Genomic DNA, 21298 nt, shown 5'->3' with positions numbered 1-21298 from the left:
TGGGGCTGTCCCCGCAGGAGGACGGTGCCTGTCGACGGCGCTGTTGACAGCGTCCGGCCCGCGGCGGGGCTGGCAGCGCCCATCGGCCTCCCCGCCGGGGCTTTCTCCGGCCGTGGCTCCGCTCGGCGGGTCGGGCCGTGCGCCCCTGGGGAGCACCTCGGCGGCGGCGGGTGGTCCTGCCTCCATCCGTCGCCCTGCGGATATCCCTGCCTGTCCGGGGCCGGCTGGCCACGGTGTTTCCCGTGAGCCTCTTGCTGTAGACCAGAAGGCATTTACCTCCCGTTTACTTGTTAAATTGATCCAAACATCCTCCACTGCTCTCAGATGTATGGGGGACGGGGGAGGGGGGGTATTAAGAGGAAGGAAGCCACAGTAACATCTGCTGCACGCTAACTAATTTTGCCTCGGACAAATACGAACTCGTTCCCTACGCAAACGTGTAGTTTGTCTTGCCTTGCTGGGGCTAAGGTGAGGGTTTGAGCCTCCCAAAGAGCCACAGAAAACAAACCGGACCACTATAAGCATGATCTTCCCTGGGGCATAGGATCTCGGTCTGGGAGAGAGAATGAAATTGATGCTTGTAGTATAACTGTTCAGCTTCAGGTCATCCAGGACTGCTGCTATCCTGTATAGATTCATTTTATGAGGAAGTAGGCAGGGAAATGACAGAATCATTGAGAGAAAAGTGAACTCTATGTAGAGAAAGTACAGATATTCGACAGCATCAGTAAAGTTTTTGTCTTAGCAAGAGGCTGCATCAACAATTTCACGTCTAATTCTTTTTTCTCCCAGTATGATCTGCGTTTAGAATTTTTTACTTAGCGATTTTACCATGGGCTGGAACGTTATCTCTGTGTATGCATATCATATTTATAAGTGTGTTTTAGTTCCTGGAAAATGCGCTGAGTTTTTTTCAGTTTAAAGAAACAGGCTCTCACGTCTCCTCCCACCCTAGCTCCAAATGGACATGATTGTTATAGTGAGGAACTGTCCTTAAAAATAAGTCAACAAAATATGTGACAAAGGCTTTAACAGTTCAAACACATGACACAATTATTACTGTAATCAGTGTTATCTGTTTATGAAATTTACATAATCAGGATTTTAATGAATTGTTTTAGTAACTTGTTTATGTTGTGTAGCATCCTGAGGTGTTTTGATGTGAAAGAACAACACACAATTTAAATGCTGGAGTGGTTATTTTTAGGTGTGGTCTTTTTGAAATCTTTTACTCAGAATTTGACAGGTGACTATCCTTATGCTACTTATTTTTGCCACAAGGTGTTTTCAATCACCTACAGATTCCATGAGATCTTTATTAGTAGCAGTATAACTACTAAATGTGTATTGTATTGTAAAAAAGACTCACAGGTAAGATGCAAAATAAATTTTTAATACAGTGAAAAAAGGTGGTTTGCACTGTGATTGTATATAGCCCATGTTTAAAAAAGACCCCAAAACATCGTTGTTCTGGTGATAGCAGTTGAATAAGGAGCTGCTTTAAATTTAGTTGTGAACCCATTACCAAAAAAGTGAGGCTTTTGGGTTTTTTTCAGAAAAAGTACAGCTAACTGATTAGTGATCTTATAGCTTATTCATGGTAGGTATTAAGTTTAAAGAGGAAACAAAAAGTAAAAAGCCTCAGCAAGACATTAATCTAGATGATAACTTGATTCCCACATTGAACACAATGAATGTTTGTTTTTCCAGCTGTTCAATAGTTACATAAGCAGTTAGTTTAAATACTTTAAATTGTTACCCTAATTCTGTACTAATAATACACTGTTTTGATTCATTGTGTTGAGCAGATCACATAGTTTTCCACAGGGCTCACGTTTTCAGTAACTTAAAAGAATATTCAGATGTTTTTTGTTTCCCCACACAGCTGAACTTTGTGTTAATGTGAATGTGAAATATCTAATTTGGGCAAAGTAGAGAATTGCCATAAACAGTGCATCAGTCATATGCTTCTACTTACAGTAGCCTCTTTATTACAAATGTGGAGTTGTATTGATATTGCCCTGTTTTGAACAGGTCCCTGTTAGTGATGGCTGGATGAACATGATTTAGTGTATAAGTCACTAGTCCATACCTGTGAACTATATACTAACACTCTCTTGCTATGCAAGAGGCCAGTGTATTTCAGAACTAATAGTAGGTGTGGGGAACGTGCTAGCCCTGTTTGTGCACCTTTGGTCCTTCTTCCTCGCTTTTTGTGCAGTGAGACTCAAGAGTGCTTTGCTGCTCAGAGGGCTGATCTGCCTTTCTCTCTGTGCTTTTTGATTGCTCTTTTCCCTGCTGCTGTAATCTGACAGTTGCCCATGTCTTCCCAGAACACACCATGTTGTTCTTCTGTGTGTTTTTACCATGGCTGGTAAAGTAGGGTTTCTGGGGCTTCTTGGTGTTCTGCCTTTCTAAAAATAATATATAATAATGCTTATGAAAGGCATTTCATATGATGGTGCACTGTGTCTGTTTGTGTGAACTCTCTGTGTACAATATTAGCCTGGTTAAAGTCTGTGGCTTGCTGTTTCTGGTGGTTTTTTGTTTGGTTTTTTTTTTGGTTTTTTTTGGTTTTTTGGTTTTTTTTGTTGATTTTTCTTTTAAACTTATGGGGTCCTCAGCCCTGGCAGTACCCCATCTTTTAAGAGGATTCTCATAAATCTTATTTTGGGACAGTAATTTTCTTAAAATCAGTTTGCTGAATGGATTATAAACTCTTGGAAAATTGTCCCCAGCACAAATATAGTTGGACATAATGTTGGTATAGTCAGAAAAAACTGTTCAGATACAGGTTAGACTTACTCCTTTTGTTTACTTTAGTTCATATGTTGTGTCTTCTGCTGATTACAAAATTGCAATAAATAATAGGGATTCAGAGTATTCAGGTTTTGGCCTCATATTATATTACCTGCTCCACATAGAACAGAAAAAGAAAAGGAGAGACTTGTCACTGCCGCAACTCCCATTGCAATCATCTGGAAGGAATTAGCAAAGGGATGAGGTAAATTGGTTTAATTAGACTACTGAAATCAAGCTCATAACTCCAATTGTCCTTTCTGGCCTTAAGAAGTTATCAACCAGGTTAGTGCATTTGGTAGGAATTATTGTATTGAGTCTGGTTGTGGTTGTGTCTGTAACCACAATGTAAGTATTACATGCTTTTAGCATAACTCGTCTTAATTTCTCACTGTTTTACAGGTATTCCAAGCTGAATTATAGAAGCTTATATAGCTCCCAAAGCTCTGTACGCTGTAGAAGGCTTGTGTAATCTACGCTTCATTTGCTGTTGAGTTCTTTTCTCATGTCTGTAACTGAATCGCCTTATCCTGTTGGGTGACCAGCACCTCTTCCTTTGTTGGAGTTTCAGCTGTTGCCTTTGGGTTGTGAAGGCCTAAGGAATTTAGAACTTGCCTAGTTGAGAACCATGTCTCAGAGTGCCTTATTTGCAGTCAGGTTCCTTTTAAATGTCCTTCCTTCAAGGCATTCCCATTTTACTTTATTCTTGTAGCTCTGAGCCTGCAATAGGTATTGGGAACTTTTCAGAGCTTGTTTGCTTGCTGAAGCTTTGGAGAGATACAGGGGTGCCAACTGCTGATGGTCGAGTGCTGTTCATGTCTATGTCTTTGTTTCCTCCTCTTTGAGGCTAACAAGTCTTCACTTACTGTACTCTTTAATTAACTGAAATGTACCTACCTCCAACATCAGTACTTTCATTTATTATTCATAAATGTGCATTACAAGATGCTACTTTGATTTAGCAGCTTTTCTTCTACAGCCAATTCTGTTTTGTAAATGTTGAGTCTTCTAGCTACAGCGTGAGGCAGATACGAATAAATGAGAAAAATAGCTTTTTTTTCCCCTGAGAATGAGTTTTACAAAATTGGCTAGTGTTAACTGAAAAAAATACTGTTTTCTTTTCTTACTTCTATTGTCTATAATTTCCTTCTATCATGTAAGTAAAAATAAAAAGATACAGAAGTTCCATTTAAGTTCATGAGACTGGAATCGTATTACTTTAATTACTGTGCTTGCATTGCTTTGAACCATGTTGTATTTGATTCCATGTGTCCACATGGCAAACTGTCATGCATTGCATGCGGGGCAAACAGGATGCTATTTGTAGTTACAGCCCACAAAAATGTCGGACACTTCTAAGGGTTATTTGCGGGATGGTCATAAAAGGTTGGATGAATTTTGTTTCCAAATTCAGTTTGAGATTTGATGACCACTCTGCTTCCAGCTTTCTTCATCAGTGTAGAAGCAGGGAGGGACATTGCACACCTGTCTGATTCTGAGAACAGGAGTAGTGGGGAAGGAAAAAACCCTTTTGGATTGCTTGCAGCAAGGCAGTAAGAAGGCAGTGCAGAGATGGTAGCTGGGTGGCTCAGAGGTGCTTCTTCCACACTAATGGTGACTGTTATGGAAAGCCTTTAAGTTCTTTGTGTACTCTTGCAATATATGGTCTGGCTTGAAAATATGGAGAGGTGGGGCTCCACCACATTGTAGAAACAGTATTTTCCAAATAACCAAATAAACAAAATGTGTGGGCATCCTTCACCTGCACTTTGCAGTATGCCATCATTGTAATGGGTAACTATAGCAGGATTCTTGTGTTAGAGCAGATCATACAGAGCAGTAGCTGGTTTTTTGTTCCCTTGTTTGTGAATCTGTAACAAAAGCTGCACTGGAAACAAGAAGGTAATTAGTAACATCTTTTTCAGTTCTGAGATATAAAGAGGCAACTTGAAAGCTGCAGAGAGATCTTACTTCTTGTCTGAGAAATTTTCTACTGTGTTATTCTTGTATGTTGTGTTTATGTAGGGAGACCAAAGGGGAAGTGGTCAGTGATGGTGACCTGCTAACTATTTAGGCAATATGTAGCCTTTTGATAGGTTTTAAAAATAAGAGAGTTAGAGGTACTGAGTATATGCACTCCAAAATTAAGGCATACGCTTAGTTTTCATGTCTGCACTTGTGCTTTAGTTGACTGTTGTTTTAGAATTGTATTTTGCACTGACCTGGTTAGATAAATAAGACTTGTGCACCTGTGGCTTTACTTCCTAAGATATTACTGCTTTTACAAAGTCAAGACTTCTCAGAACTACTAAAATGGTGCGTGCTTACAATATTTTCACTTTCTATTTCTTGAAAACAGGAACAACATGAAGGAAAACTATTAACAAAAGGCAGCTTTAAAATGTCATGGCTTACTTAGCATTAAGCTACCTGTAGGAGCTGGGCACTGCCATGTCTTTCAGGATCTGCATTCACACCTGTCTTTAAAGTTTTTGTATGCAGCATCTCTCAATTTGTTTTTGTGGGTGGGTTTTTTGTTTTTGCCACTGTGGTTCAAATTTATCAGCAAATGTCAGTACTCTTCTTCTGAAGGGCAGAAAATGACTTCTCTAATAATCTTGTGGTTTCTATTTATATTTGACAAAAGAGATTGTTCTGCAATCTGGATTGATATAAATAGCTGGTTAGGTCTTTAAGCAATACTGTTGCCACAACATTATAGTATTCTGCTTTTTCCGCCCGTCCTGTCACTTGAATCTCAAACTGTCAAAGTACCAAATCCTTAGCTTCTGCTTTCTTCATACAATTGTTTTAGTCTTTGTCAGAAATATTCTTTAGTTTTTTTCCTTACCTCCTCTCCACCCCACTCCCATTTGAGATTAGTGCAGTGCTTAGTTTCAGGTGTTTTTTTGGTCAGAGCCTATCTAGTGTAGATGCTGTGTAAAGAAACACACCTCAATCATAATTACAGTAAATAAGGAAGCTGTGTCAAGGATAGCCTTCATAGAAAGAAATACATCACTTATTTGCCCATTCTCATGACCTTCATGCATACTTTACCAATTACCTAGCAATCTCTGAATTTTTTCCCTAATAAGATACTCAACATCAGGTACAGTTTTTCTTTTTAAAGTGGGAAGAAGTGAACTAGTCACAGTGAAATATGGCTGTTTTCCAACTGTTTCTATCCATGCAAACCCAAATACTTCAGAAAAGAACAATGTTCAAGAGCATTATGGGTGGCTTGAGAATTGATGCTGTCTAGTTTGTGGGAATGTACAGAAAAATCAGATAAGCTTTTTATATTTCATAATAGAGACTCCTTGAGACTTTAAAGAAAAAAAAAAATTACACGAGTCATCTACCTTAAAACCAGATAGCTTCTTACAACTAAGACATAACCATGTAACTATGCAAAAGATTAGATAAAACAAGAGGTTTGCTTTTCACTGGAAGTGTTTTTAACTGTGTGCATGTAGGCAGATGTGTATACCATCATGCATATGAATTTGCATGCTGAGCAGCATTCCTGTGAGTTCTGATACAGGAAGGAAGGTGCCATAACACTGCTACACAGGTGCTGGTATTTGACAACTTGTTTGGACTTGACTTTCACAATAAAATGTATTTTATTTTATTCTAGTTTTAAAATCCATAGTACTAGTATTCTTGTGTATACTGTGGAAGTGACTTTTTTCATTTTCCAACCATCTGTTGTGGTGATGGAAAATTTGGGTAGAATCAGGAAAAAAATAGGAGTTAGCAAAACTTTAGAGCATGATTAGTGAAGAATGTATTCACCAAATCCTTGCATCTGGTGAACAGGAGGAATGATGGTAAAGGTGCATAAGTGAGAAAGTAAGAAAATAGAGAAAAAACCCCAACACAACTCAATAAAAAAACCCCTAAAGAACAAAACCCTCTGCTTACAGTTTTACTTCCTTAGCTATGTGACTGAGTTTTACTGTTAGCACATATCTGAAATCTCTGTAGGACTTAGGTTCCTAGGCTTTTGTTAATACTCATCAGTGTAGCAAGATGCATCTCAACGACAGCCTGAATAGGTTTGGATCACTAAATATTATGAGGAAGTCTCTTCTCCTGACTTCTACCTGAATAGCAATATCTCTGGAATCAACTTTATTCATTAATAATTTAGTCTGAGTGATAGAGCATTTATGATGTTTTCATAAAAGTGAAGACTTCGTTTCTAAATCATCTGATTTTGTTCTTTAATAGCTAGACTTCTCTAATTTTAGTCCAGGTGCTACTTATTGCTACAGTTTTGGCTACATCTGACTATTTATTTAAATGGCTGCTCCTGGAACATTCCAGATAGCTACTTTTAAAAAATTTTATTGTGTAGAAATGGAATATACTTAATAGTCTGAGATATAAAATGAAAAGCACAAAGACTTTGAATTCCCTTTGAGTTGGAGAAACGGATAGTTAACAAAATTTCATGCTGCTTATCAGTGAAACTGAGTCCAAAGACCAGAAGAATGGCAAAATGGTAAAGATCAGCAAGGACAGTTACTGACTTGTATTTGAAATACATACTGTCAGTTAGCACTTGTTTGACTAAAGTGAAAGGCACATGTCTATACTCCATTTGCTTAAATTTTATTTGTTATGAAATGAACTACAGCTATTCACTTAAGCCTAAAAAGTGATTAGTAAGACATACTTGTTTGATACTTGGGGTAAGGTATTTAAAGCAAAACAATGTGGCCTTGATATATGGAAAAATATATAATAATTATAAAAGAGTAACAAAGTAATTTGATTAATCTCTTCATGTAAAGCTGTATGGGGGATTTTGGTTTTTTTTTTCAGCTGCATAAGATTGGTTGCCTCTTTGAAGTGTACACAGACTAAATAAAAATATTTTAAAAAATAATTACACAGCTGTTGCCTGAAAAATTACAGTTTTTTAAAAAACCTGATTAAATCTGTAAGTAATCTTTTTCCTTTGTTACCTTCTGAGCATTAGTGAAGTCAGAATGCTGCTTTAGTAACCTCATATCTGGAGAATTTAGAATGTGTTCATCTTTACGCAAACCATATGTGATTCTCATGGGTAGACTTACTGGGGTTTCTCTTATGAAATACAAAAAAAAAGAAATGGGAAAAAATTTTTCTATTTCCATAAATGTGATGTTTCCAACTCATTTTTTTAGGTTAGTACATTACTTCAGTGGGATAGACTTTTTGTAAGTTGAAATTGACCAATGAATTATGTGATTTCTGTGTTTAAGGAATTGTACTTAGATCTTATGAAATTTGTAAACATGATGCTTCCTGTACCTTCTCTGAAAATCACCTTTTCAAGAGAAAAAGTAAAAAATCTTGAACAGCTACAGCTATGGACGGACGAGACCTGTCCTGCCCCTAGCACATGGGACTAAATTTCCAAGCATTATCAGTTTTTGCACTATTTTGAAGTCTTCTGGTCACAGTGTTTTATGAGACGTAGTTACCAGATCCACATTTGCCACAGTTTGAAGGTTTCATGCTGCAGTTAATGCTGTTTGTGAATTACTTTTGGTTTCTAGTTGTGTACCTTTATTAATGTTTGAATTTGAGGATGTCACTCTTTTGGTCTTCCTATGTCTTGACAAATTGCCCTTCATGTCTTCACTGGTAGACCTGGCAATCCCCATCTGCTAATGTTGCTAGGCTCTTTCTTCTTATGTGACACCCTATGCAGCAGGATATTTCTGGGGATAGCGGCTACCTCCTGTCAGCTTGGAGTTTATCAATAAGGGCCATTTAGCTGGAAAACATTTACATTTTTGGGTTCCTGAACAAGCTAAAATGATGCAAAGACAAATCAGAATGTTAATTGGGAAAATATTCTTGGATATGATCATATGTCACATTTTCTTCTAATGCCAGTGATATTACTATTAACTTGCTTGTCAGTTCGATAATATTCAGAGATACATGGTCAGAATTCTTTTGAGTAGTTCGAAGGGAATTTGCCTGATAGGCTCAACAAATGGTACTTACATGGTGTGAACCAGTCACAGTGTAGCTTTTGTTAAAGCAACTAAATATTTACTATCCTGAATTTTTTGTTTCTAGACTTTATGGCAGAAAAGAAGATGGATGGAGGAATTGAAGATAATTTTCTAAATAATTACAATTAGAGGGAACTAATTTTCACCATTCAAATTCAAGAGTTGATGTTATGGAAAGTATTGATTTGATTTGTGTAACAACCAGTGGTTTGAATCTGGGAAAGTCTTACCCTCCAGCCTCTTGACCATAAGAACAGCTGTGCTGTGCCACTCCAGCCTTGTGTCCCATCTTTGACAGTAGCTGATAATAGATGCAGAGGAGAGAGAACAACGAGGCAAACAAATGTATAGCCATGCTGCTGTGGAGTGTTGCCCAGCTTCCAGCATTTTGTGCCTCTGTTTCTGTTCTGTCGTCTTTTTTCTTTCCCTTTTTCTTTTAAACATCTGAACTTCTGGAAGTTTTAGAGCAAGCTTTTCTAGAGTTTAGCTTTGTGTTCTCAGATGATTTATGTTTAAAGTGGCAATGAGAAATTTTGTAAGAAGATAATATCTTGGTTTTAGTCATCATAGTGTGCAGTAGTTATAGTTGTGTATCTAGTATTGTAGAAAGAATGGTATTGTGTTTTTCATGGGGAAGGAGGGATGATAAGTATGTGATACACAAAGGCTGTATATACCAAGATATACAAGCTAAGATGCTTGGCCTTAACATCACATTTTCCTGGGAGTTGAGGACCTAACTGTAAATTTAAATGGAGGACTAAATCAGACATTTGTTCTCTATGAATAGGCAAGTTATTTAAAGAACAACAGTTTAAAAAAAAAGAAAAAACAAACACAAACCTGCCTTGGTACCTTATGTAGTCCTAACTTTAATATTATTCATAACTGGTCTTTGAAGAAAGTCATGCAGGACTGTAGCCTGTGTACTGCTATAAAGCATTTAAGGGATAGTCTGTTTATCAAGAGCCATACGTAATTAATTTTCAAATTAGCATTGTAGCTATCCTTTGGAATGGTCCTTCAGTTTTTTCTCTGTGTTCAAAGTTTGTGTTTAAGTTTGTCTCTAGCAATCCAGAATAGTTAATGTGGCTAATCTTCAGCTTTTTTCTGTGCTTCCATTTAAGTAGTAACACTGTAGCTTTAGTTGCTGGAGAAGCTGTTAGCATTTCAACTATAAAACCTGTTTTCTGAAGTTTTAGCAGTAAAACAATGTCTACAGATTTGACATACAAGATCATACACTGGAGATAATTAACGTAATTTGAAGGATGAGGATGTAAGGATGGCTTTTCTGTACAGATGACCTTATTGTCTTGGTTAGAAATAATATTATAAGACAACAATTTAGAAGGTGGTTCATTTTTGAACTGCTGTCACTGCTTCAAGCTAACTGCAACACCAGAATGTGTATTTCCTGCCACCTTTATTCATACTTAGGATTATTTTAAAAACTACTTTCCTGTTTACTTACAGAAGGATGTATGTGCATGTCTAGATGTACAAAGCTAAATATGACTCCTAACTGTAATCCTGATACAGGACTCTTCTTATCTGAGGTTCTAGAGATTCCTGGATTCCACCTTGGATATGCTGTCTTTTCCACTGCTTTCTAGTTAATAGACATTTTTGTAAATGTTATTTTCTACCTGATTGATATAGGAAGAACAGTCCTTTTACTTTCTTTGCTGACTGCCATAAAAGACAGGAGGTGTGCTTTTTTCTGTATTACTGTGTCACTTTCATCTGTTCATAGCTTTTTTTAAGCAGCAAGAGTGAAAATCTGAGTTCTTAGCTTTTATTTTCTTTCTGTTTTCATGAACGTGAGTTACTGGGAACTTCTTTGTTGTATTCAGAACAAAGTGTTTTATGTATGATTCACCTATGGAAACTATGGGAATCAAACTAAATAAATCTCTAGGTATGTTCTGCAGAGATCACAGGTTTTTGGTCACCTGTACTTTTCAAGGGGATGCTCTTAGTTGTTAAGATTTGTTATACATTGTGGGTTTTTTAATGTAAAATTCATGAGAATTACTTGGCACAACTAGTACATCACTGTAGCAGTACAAAGTATTTTGCACCATACTAATTCAAATGTGTTAATGTAATTTTAACAGTGATCATAGAGGATGTCTATAAGTTTCTCAACATGATAGCTGATAGTTTATCTTCTCAACAAGATAAACTTGATAGCACAAACAGATAATTATTTCTATGTTTTTGTCTTATAAATTGAGACTTACCTTCAGTCTAAAGCTATATTACTGTGTTTTTGAAAATCATAGGCTGAATGTAAACTGTGCACTAATTTTTTTTAGTTTGACAAAGTGGAGTTGATGTGTCAATATAAATAATTCAGGAGTGATCTCTCATGCAGTTTGCTTTTTTTAATGTAGCTTTCTGTTCTTCCATTGTTCTGAGAATCTGGTTGTTTTTCTTCTGTGCAGTTTCCGCATTTTGAATTAGATGTAAATTAAGAATACTTCGTGTTATGAGAGATTACATAATTGTCCTGATTTTATTTTTCAGCAAGTTGATAATGACAGGATATGCCTTCTCATTGGTTTTTCATTTCATTATGAAAGGTGTTGATAAAAAGTGTTTTAGCAGACTGATTACCTCTCATCTAGACTTACATAGACACCATTAAGTAACTGATTTCTAATGTTTCATTGCTTTTAATAACTGATAACTCATGACTATTTCAGTCGAAATGGAGAACAGTGCATTAGTGTTTCTAGTTGGTGTGTGTTTCACTGAACTTCCTTAATTTTGGCAGCATGAAGTTTAACAAGCCACTAAGAGCAGCTTTGCAATATAAAGTTGCATAGCACTTAGACTTTGAAAATCTCTAATAAATGAGGTGTATGTTAAGTTCACCAGGATCATGTGTTTGTATTGTGATTCTTCAGTAAGAGGAAGATATCTCTTGTTCTTAGTCAATGATGAAATGCTTAACCGTAGTGAAGTACATCTTCCTTTTTTAAGAGAAGTCTTAAGGCATGTTTAGTCTCTTCTTTCAATTTCTGGCACTACGATTCTAGTAGGTGTGATAGCAACTGCTAGTGTAGTCTCTCACTTGAGAGTTTACTTACTGTAATGTATATTAATTACTGTGTACAGACTGCTGTCCTAGAATCTACAAAGTAATCCATATAAAATATACACTCCTCAGTTTAACTCATTATGCCTGACTTTTGAGTTACTGAATTATTTGTGTGCTAAATCCTGCCATTCTTTTTGCTTTTCATTCACATGTACATAACAGAATAGCAAACTGGTATGCTGCTAGAGTACTGAATGTGGTCAAACAATGCTGCTAAATCTGTCAGGGGAAAGGAGTCGTCACTTCTGTTAATATAGCTATTGCTGGTCCTGTTTCATCCCTGCATTATATGGAGTGCTAGCTATTTTGTGTAGCTGGAGCAATGTGGTGTTCTTTCTCTCTGGAGAATAGGATCTGTCAGAATGCATCATGAGTCTCACTGGGGAAAAACAATGTCACAGTCCTGAAGGGGTGAGAAAATGAGTCAAGCCCTAAAAGACCATGAGTTTGGGTTTTTTAAAAAACAAACAACACCACAACTTTGAAGATTTTTAATATACATGCATCTGTGAATTATGTTAAGAATTAGAGAACAGCAGATTTCTTGAGGTTAGTGTTTTAAAATCACTGATTTCACTCTGTGCTAAAGATTATATGTACTGGATGTTACTCAGTGCAAACAGTTGTGGGTGAGAAACTGTGTTCGGTCTAGCAGAAGTACACAGAACAAAGGTATCTGCTACTTCAAAGTGCTTGCTGTCCAAAAAAGAAGACAGGTACACAGCAAATGAGACAGTAATGATCAACGAGCTAAGTAAGCTGTTGGTGCAGAATGCAAGTGTGCTGGCTTGAAATTTTTGTATATATCAAGAAGCTTTTAGATTGGATTTGAGGCGAAGTGGCTTTGTGTATGTTAATTGGGACAGTGTGCTGAGTGTAAAAGTGCAGGTAAAAGAAAGATAGTAACTTTTTTCTAATGGTCACTTCTGGAAAGGTTATATCTTGCTTCCACCACTCTACCTGTGAATGGTTCAGTGGCACAGCCACTTTTGTGGGCGTTTTTGTAAGACTTTAGTGTTCATTTTGATTTGGTAACCCAGCAGAAAGCTAACATAGCCAAAAGAATTAAAGAGTATTCTGCTGATTAAGCAGAATTATTTTAATGTGAAGTCAATAGGTGCCAGAGGAGTGTGAAGTATAGTGTGTATCATATAGTGAGAAAGGGTAGAAAGAAGGAAAGGAAGAGAAGGGGTGGTTCATGTTTTGGCAGAAGGAAGCTGTAAGATCAGCACAGTCATTCTGCACAGCTCCACCCTCAGAAGCACCATGGGAAAGAACATGAAGATACTTCACTGTTGCTATAGGCCGGCTCAAGATCACAGAATCATTTATGTTGGAAAAGACCCTTAAGATCAAGTCCAACTGTAAACCTAACACTAACCAAGTCCACCACTAAACATGTCCCTAAGTGCCGCATCTGCACATCTTTTTAAATACCTCCAGGGATGGTGACTCAACCACATCCCTGGGCAGCCCTTCCAATGCTTGACAACCCTTTTGGTGAATGAATTTTTCTGAATATGAGTCAACATATCAGTAATAAATGAGGTAAGTCAGTAAAGAACAGATTTTGAGGGGTCTTAAAATCATAACAAATGGCTTCTGTTCTTTGCCTTTTTTTTTTTCCAACAGAAAACGGACTTTTGAGGAGCTAAAGAGTGAAGGATTAATTAGAGCTGAGAAATGTCTGCAGCAGTAGTTTGAACTGGGGTCTTTAAAAAACAAAACAAACAAAAACACAAAACCCAAGTCATTGTCACCACCAACAAGAGCTATTAAGCTTGACAGTGAAATGTTAAGGCCATATTTCTTTTGGGGGATCAGTCTCTGATTTTGTGCCATGTTTTTTCCATTCCTGCATTAATCCATGTTCCTCAATTGCATGAGATTTTGTGGCAGGAAGGTATGCAGTGCTAGATCTGATCTTTGATTGCAGGAAAGCCACATGGCTTAGTTGGTAGAATCCAGAATGTATTTAGTCTATTTTCAAGTACATTTTAATGCAAGGGACAGACTAGCAAGAGACTGTGTATTTCTGAAGGCATGTTATTTTGTTTTATTTCTTTTACATCTGTTGCATTCGAAGTTACATGTTAAGCCTGCCTACCTTTCCTATTGGCTTTATTTTTAATAAAAATGAGTCATGCCTGAGTAATTTTCTACTTCTTTCTAAGATATGATGCATTTCCAGAGAAGGGAAAACAGGATAGCCAGTCTTCCCTTGAAGTTAGTATGTCACAATTCTTTTGTTAACTTTTGAGCATATTTTTTTTCAAAAAAAGGATCTTGGGAAATTTCAAGGAAGACTTGAACTGATAAGGCTTGGCCAATAAAGCTTCTGTAACTTTAGTTCCTTCTGAGCTGGTATACTACTAGAGGTTATTTATTTCTTTACTATCTTGTTTTTTCTACAACAGTAGTGGTGTTGATCTAATCAAAGTGTGAGCCAGCTAACTTGCTGTGTTCATATTATCTAATTTAATAGTGCAAATGTCTGATGTTCTCTGTTCTCTGTGTTGTAGATCTTACACTGGTGTCCCCATGTTACTTCAAATTACTTATCTGCTAGTGAAGCTTCTGGGAAATACGTGACTGCTGTGCTAAGCACTACAAAGATGTTTTTCCTCTGACTTCTCTGTCTCTCTAGAAATGAGTTTTTCTCAGTGGAAAGAGGGCAACGTGTGGAAAAGCTGCAGTTTTTCATATGTAGAATAAAATGAGTTTAGTGCACATTTTAATTAGGCAGCCTAGTTAGAAGGATCTGCCACTGATGCAGAATTGTTAACATGGGAAGCAGTAGCATCATCATGTCCTGGTTTCTTTACATCCACATTGGTTGCCTTTCTGCACAGCACACTTAGATCACTCCTGAGTTAGTGCCTACTCTTTGAGGTAGCTGACTAGAAATGTTCATTGCCGGTGAAGTGCAAGAGGTTTCCTGGGCTAGTCTTATGGTCTTTCCTGTCCATATAGTGAGCTTAGTTGCATTAGAGTTTATGTTGAGTATGTGACCATCTGCACTTTCAAAACTAAAAATTACAAGCATATTTCCAGTTATTTTGGTAAGTTTTTGTTGCTGCTTGTTCTCCTCAGTATTGAAGTAGGACATTCTGGAGAGCTCTAAGGCTGCCTTACTGTAGTGTAATGGGGTATGTTAGAGGTCTAAAAGTGGTGTGAGCCAAGGAAATTCCCACCTGTTACTGAAGACAGGCCAAAGTATAGAAATCAGGCAAACTATACTTCCAGAGAAACCATAATATGAGTAAGATATTTTCCTCTGATATTATATTGCCTTGAAGTTAGGGGCTATAATGTAAACTATTTGTAGTGCCATAACTGTTGCAGCCTACTTGTCTTCAGTGTTTCTCTTGTTCTCTCTTTCTATGGCTTGTGCTATTGCAAACCTCTAAAACTGAGTTAAGCCGTGGAAAAGTAAACTGTGCAGAAGAATCCTGAACTTGGGATGAATCTAACAAGATTTTTCTGTGATTGTCTCAGATTTTATTTTTTTTTGGCTGGGCTGGAGAGGAGTTCAAAGATATGTGCACATATGTTCCAATTCGAAGTTATTGAGTGTTTGGTTTCACTATGCATACTGTTCTGCAAGTCAAGGTAACTGTACTTGTGGCGTGTATCAGATGGTTGACTTTGCTTACTGCTGTGACTTAAGTTTGTGGAAATGTGTATTTCACATCAAGCTGGTGATAACTGATGCCTGTGTTTAGGAACTTGTCTTCTCAAAATCTCAGTGATCCTTTGAAAAAAAAATCACAATTACATGGTGTGGCAGTAGTGTGTCTGTACATGTGCTAAAGTTTCATTATAGGTGGTGTAGCCAGCACGATTGATTCACCTTACCCTTGAGTAGGCATTGTGCAGCTAGTCAGGTTAATTGTTTTTGACTTCATTAGCTGCTGGATGAGATCTCCATTGACAACAATGGGTTTACAGGTTTACACACCTTAATTCAGGTGCCTGCCTGTAGGTGTCTTAATCTTTAAATACAGTCTTGTATTCCTGATGGTAGTTCAGGTATGGGGTCTTGCCTTTCCAAATACTTTCTGGATATCTCCTGATGAGATTGCTAGTTATTTCTGATTTTTCAAATTTGTTGCTTTTAATTTTTTTAAACTACAGTAGGTGATTAAAAAACTCAGCTTTAGTTTGTAGAATAGTGCTGAAAAATGTGCTTTCTTTACATCTCTGACATATTAGGTTTCCTTTGTGTAATGAAAATATACAAATATCCTTTCAGGATGAACAGGGGAGTAAAAGAGTCAATGTATACACCACAAATGCAACTGTAGTTGTTCATACTGCATTAGGAAACAAGTTTGTTGTACTACAGTTAGTGTGGGGTACCACACACAAACTCCTTCTCTTCGCTACTTTCCAAATGTCTGGTTTTGAACTCTTCAGGCTTTTTATAAAGATTTCATTTTGTGTAATGCAGTTTTTCCCTTTTGGGTAATGTAGTTCACATAGTCTTGGTATTTCATTTATTTCAAACTACAGTGCTGTTGATAGTATTGTTGTAGTGCCTGTCATACAGTGTCTAATCCAAAACCACGAGAGTCCTGCATCAAGCACCTTCCTTTGAAAACTGTCCTGCCACAGTACCACCATGTACAGAGTCTACTGCTGTTTCTGTTCTAGGAGGTCTGCATGCAGCATTCTGTGCTGCTTTTCTCACTCTGCCTCAACTCCCAACCTTATTCCCAAAGGCAGGGCAATATTGTAGTGTTTGTCAGTCCTTTTCTATTTCCCAGCAGAATGCAGGGTCATGAATTGATGGTTGAATCCTGGTTTGTGGTTTTTTTGGGTTGTTTGTTGGGATGGTGGACCCTTAAGAAGAAAGGAGATGTTCCTAGTTCCCTGTTTACCTTGTAGTTCAGTTCCCATGTTACTGGAAGGTCTTAGCCCTCTAGTAAGTTTAGAGTGATTGTGGCATAGGTTAATATGGAGAGCAGAAAAGAGTCCTGTCTTCCCAAAATCCTAACAACCCTTTGGAGGGAAAAATGTCATGTGGTATGGTAGTAACATGCTATCTTTTAACTTCCACCTTCAAGTTTACTTCTAGACTTTAAATTACAAGAGGATTAAGGGTAAAGATGTTCTGTTACAAGATGTTAGGACTAGAGTTTCAGACACTAAATTGATTTCTTTGGCAAGTATAAATCTAAGGTAAAGATTAAAATATGCTTTAAAATAGGAGTCTCTCTCCTTCATGGTCTTTTAGCATTTATTCTAGAGAAGTTGGGTATGCTTGGTTTTGGTTCTAAGCATAAATCAAATTGATATCTCTTGGCAAAAATGATCTGCATCCTTAGTTAATACCAGGAAGGTACCTCTTATATTTAGGAAACTGCATGTTGAATGTATGTTTTGATTTTTGATTTTATTTTAACTGTATCTGCTAATAAACTGTTTTCTTTTGCAGAACCGTATGATAATATGAGAGAGATTCTCCAAAATGTGGCTAAATTACAAGGCGTTTCAAATATGAGAAAACTAGGTCACTTGAATAATTTTACTAAGGTAAGAACTCAAATGGTGTCATAGAACAAGTGATCATACAAGTGGAATGTTTTGTATGTACTCTTAGCAAGACATTGTCTGGGAGATTCATGAAACAGCTTATCATGGAACAGTACTTGAAATCTATATACTATGGGAGAGGAAAGGAAAAAATAAGGACAAGCAAATATGTGAATGCAGGTTTATGCTGAAGTTTGTCTACATGTCCTACTGGCTGAATTTCTGTAATATTTTAGTGCTTAGCCTGAAACATTTCCTAATTAATGGGTTAAGTTGCACAAGTAGAGCTAAAGATTGGTTCCTGTTCCACAGAAATGAATCAAAAATGTGAAATGCCAAACTCCCTGGATGTAAACTGAGAAAGTGTAGGGACAGGGGGGACTGTATCAATGAGCACAGTATGCAGTGGTTTGGACACCGATAGATTAGCAACAGTCAACTTTCACTGCTGTCTTCGTAATGAAAAAGATGTAAAGGGGCAATTTCTAGAAGTGATTGCTGATTTTTGAGGTGCTTTTTCCAAACACATGCTTCCAAATAATGGGAATGTGACAGGTATTTGCCTGAAAGTATGATGGGTATGTCGGAAGCTGACATTGTGAGATGACAGGAGGCAAGAAGTAAAACCATACTGTAGGGTGAGAGTCTAGGCTGAAGACAGAGGCCATGAACAGCCTTCAAAAGGAGAGCAAGTACCAGTTTGGGATAGATGAGGAACCTGTGGAGAGGAGCAGAGAGGTCTGATGGGAGATGGGCAGGACGTTAAGAGGATGTTTGTTGTAGCATACTTAATGGTTGTGGCTGGACTAGTGTTCATTTGTCAAGGCAAGGGAAAAGTGCACTGCAGTCAGTGAGCTAGGAGACAGGAGCTTCACTGAGTGTTACATAAATGGATGGACTGATACTCAAAAGATGTTGGTAAGTTGTACACCTTTCTGATAGTGCCACAGGTAGGGCGGCATGCCTGAAGATGAAACCCAGGTTTCTGTGGAAGAGGATGGATCCTGCAAGCAGTAGTAGTCAAGAAACAAGGTAGTAGCAGAGAATTTTGTGGGTAAAGTAAGCTTAAATTATTGTTCTTGTAGATGAGTTGGTAAAAAATCATTGAGCAAGATAACCAGGAGGCTACTTGACAGTTTTGAGACAATCTCAAGTGAAAGAATGCTTAAGGACAGGTTTGGGGGACCAGTTGATAGATGGAGGACAAATGTATAATCTTCAAAGTAGACATGCTTTTTGGCTGCTAAAAGCACTAGTAATAATTGAACAGCACTTCAGAGGTAGTGTGTGAGATTCAGTTAGCAGGAGGGTGAGTACTGAGAACAAATCACAACTGCAAATAAACTTATATTCTAGTGCATTAATAATAACTGGTAAATGTTCCGTTTTCTGAGTTGGTTCAGAGTGCACATAGGTGTGTAGCATTCACTGAGGAACTGAACTTACTGAAATCTTTACTTTGGGTCATTGCCTTACCATGCTTGTGAGACACCCACCACTGACAAAATGATGCTGTTTTTACTGAGATTCCAGTCTGTGTTGCAAGAAAGCCCTTTATTCTGCTAGAAAAGGCTGATGCATAGCTGTGTTTCATTTTTGTGCTAATCTGGAAACTTAAATGGGAATGCTTCCAAATTCTCTAGTTGCATTAAAATTAGAGTTGGATTAGGTTTGCAGATATATGATTCCTAGTGAAAAGTCAATATTTGAAACTATGAATTATAAAACAGCGTTGATTTTTACCATTCAAAATCAGATTTTTTTCTTTATACTTAACCTGGTGTTAAAAACGGGAAATACTTTCACAAAAACACCAAGGAAGGCTTTCATTGGATTTAAAATTGCAAAATATTATGAATTTGTGAAAAGCAACTTGTTAAATATTACTTTTGAGGACATGAACTGTAGTTCATAACCTCATTTTGATCCTGAGTCAGACTGACCCTGCATAAGGGGATCATCCTACCCTGTTAAATATTTAACACTTGTTCTTATATTCATCTTCCTGGAGTATCTGCTTTAAACATTTGTAACTTATGTTTTGAAAACTCTTCCTATTTTTGTTTGAACTGTAAGTGTAGTTACAAAAATAGAATAAAAATTACAAATTATATTGAATTATCTGTCTTGTGGTTGGAACAATTCTATGTTTTTAATTTCAGTAGTTGAGTGAAAGCCTGGAGCCTGGGCAAGATGGTTTTATTTCCTTTTTGCACTCTGGTCTTCTACCATGAATTGGTACAGTCTCAGTTCCCCCTTTGCAAGAGAAGTGTGTGAGGAAGATGTGCTAAGAGTTGAGGATGTTTGTATCCTGTCTTGGAATTATATTGAAGTTCATTGTTTGTAAATTCTTGTATTTTGTGGTCCATTTTTGAAAGGCTACTAGTTATCTAGGATATTTGTCCTATGAACAGGGAAAGGACCTTTTAAATTTTTTTACAGTGCATTTCTGGTAATACAGAAAGTTCATAAAATTTAACTTTCCTTCTAGGAATGTTGTTATACTTAAAATATAATGTCAGCACCGGACTAAGAAGTTGTTCCCCACTGCCCCAGATTTTTTCCTTCAAACACTGGGCAAATCTCTCATTTGGAAGAAACATTGTTCTACTTTTTTTGTTCAGGGGAAGCAAAATGTTTGTGTTCATGTGGAAACAATTAATTTAAGTCCGTATGGACTCTTCTGACAGGATCATGGTAGACATTAAGTTTTTTATTAAAGATTTCTGAGGTATGTTAGGTGCAGGTTTCCTTTCAAGGAAAGAGGACTAGATTTTTAAAATGGATCTTGTTCCCCCTATCTCCCCCCCCCCCCCCATAGAGGCTTTCATGGATTCTCTCTCCAATTCATCCATCATTTTAGAGTCTAGTCTCAGCTGTTATTTGCAAAACCCAAGTATCTTAGAATCTGAATATAGTATTGACTGACTGTAGCATTCATCCATGTAGCTAAACCACTATGGTCAAAACTAGAAATCTCATGAAGTGTCACAGATAGGAACAGAACATCTGCTTAGGGACAATTTGGCTGTGGAACAAACCTGGATGAGAGCTAATGGGTCTAAATCCAGAGTCCACAATTTCAGTAGGGGTTTCCCTTAAGACTAGGATCTACAAAGTAGTCTCTTTATAAATATTACTAGTGATGGTTCAAATTATATTTCCAAATTACAGTATAATTATTACATTTTGGGTGCATAGAGTAATACTGTACTTTAGCTAGTAATTGCTGTGATTATTCTGTTAAATATAAGTTTGAATGGTCTCTGTGTGCACTCATTTTGTGTATGCTGTTGACCTCCTGTGGTTTTGTCGTTTTGAGCTACTGTTTCCAAGACATGTTGATGTGTTACTCATATTGGTATGACTCATCCAAGCAGCATGAAAAACTCATAGCTGACAGTAAACATGAAAAAAGCCTTCACTGTAAGTTAATCACTGTCTGGCCTAGTGCAAGTACTGTGTTGTCCTAATTTTAAATCATACGCTCAAAGAGTTTATGCTATTCCCATTCATTGACGACTGTATCAAAAATGTAGAATCTTACTGGCTTATTTGCAGTTTTAACAAGCAATGTATATATAAAAATTTGTGTCTCTATGAAAATACATACATTTTATATATAAGAAAAATATAAAGTGCATTTGCATAATTCCAGGCATTTACAAGGTATGATAAGTCATTGCCGTTTTAGTGAAATATAGCAATGTATAATCAAAAGCAGATTTTAGTTTTCTGGTACTGCTTGCCTACAAACTTATACTACAGTGATAATGCGTGCTAACTGTTAAATGTTACAGACAAACATGACAATTACTTGGCTTTATTA

At 37.1% G+C, this 21298-nt stretch overlaps 1 protein-coding gene across 1 annotated transcript in view; it reads left to right on the top strand.

Annotated features, from left to right (window-relative positions):
- The window catches only part of RICTOR (RPTOR independent companion of MTOR complex 2), a 101151-nt gene that overhangs the window by 6818 nt on the left and 73035 nt on the right, over window positions 1–21298 (top strand). Inside the window, exon 2 of the mRNA XM_026865377.1 lies at window positions 17372–17469. Within this exon, the coding sequence (XP_026721178.1) occupies window positions 17386–17469 (84 nt within the window). The 5' untranslated portion in view covers window positions 17372–17385. The remainder of the gene's footprint in view (window positions 1–17371; window positions 17470–21298) is intronic.

The sequence above is a fragment of the Athene cunicularia genome (assembly GCF_003259725.1).
Source record: "Athene cunicularia isolate RWA chromosome Z unlocalized genomic scaffold, athCun1 chrZ_part1, whole genome shotgun sequence".
Taxonomy (NCBI): Eukaryota; Metazoa; Chordata; class Aves; order Strigiformes; family Strigidae; genus Athene; species Athene cunicularia.
This window is presented reverse-complemented; position numbering and strand designations above follow the sequence as displayed.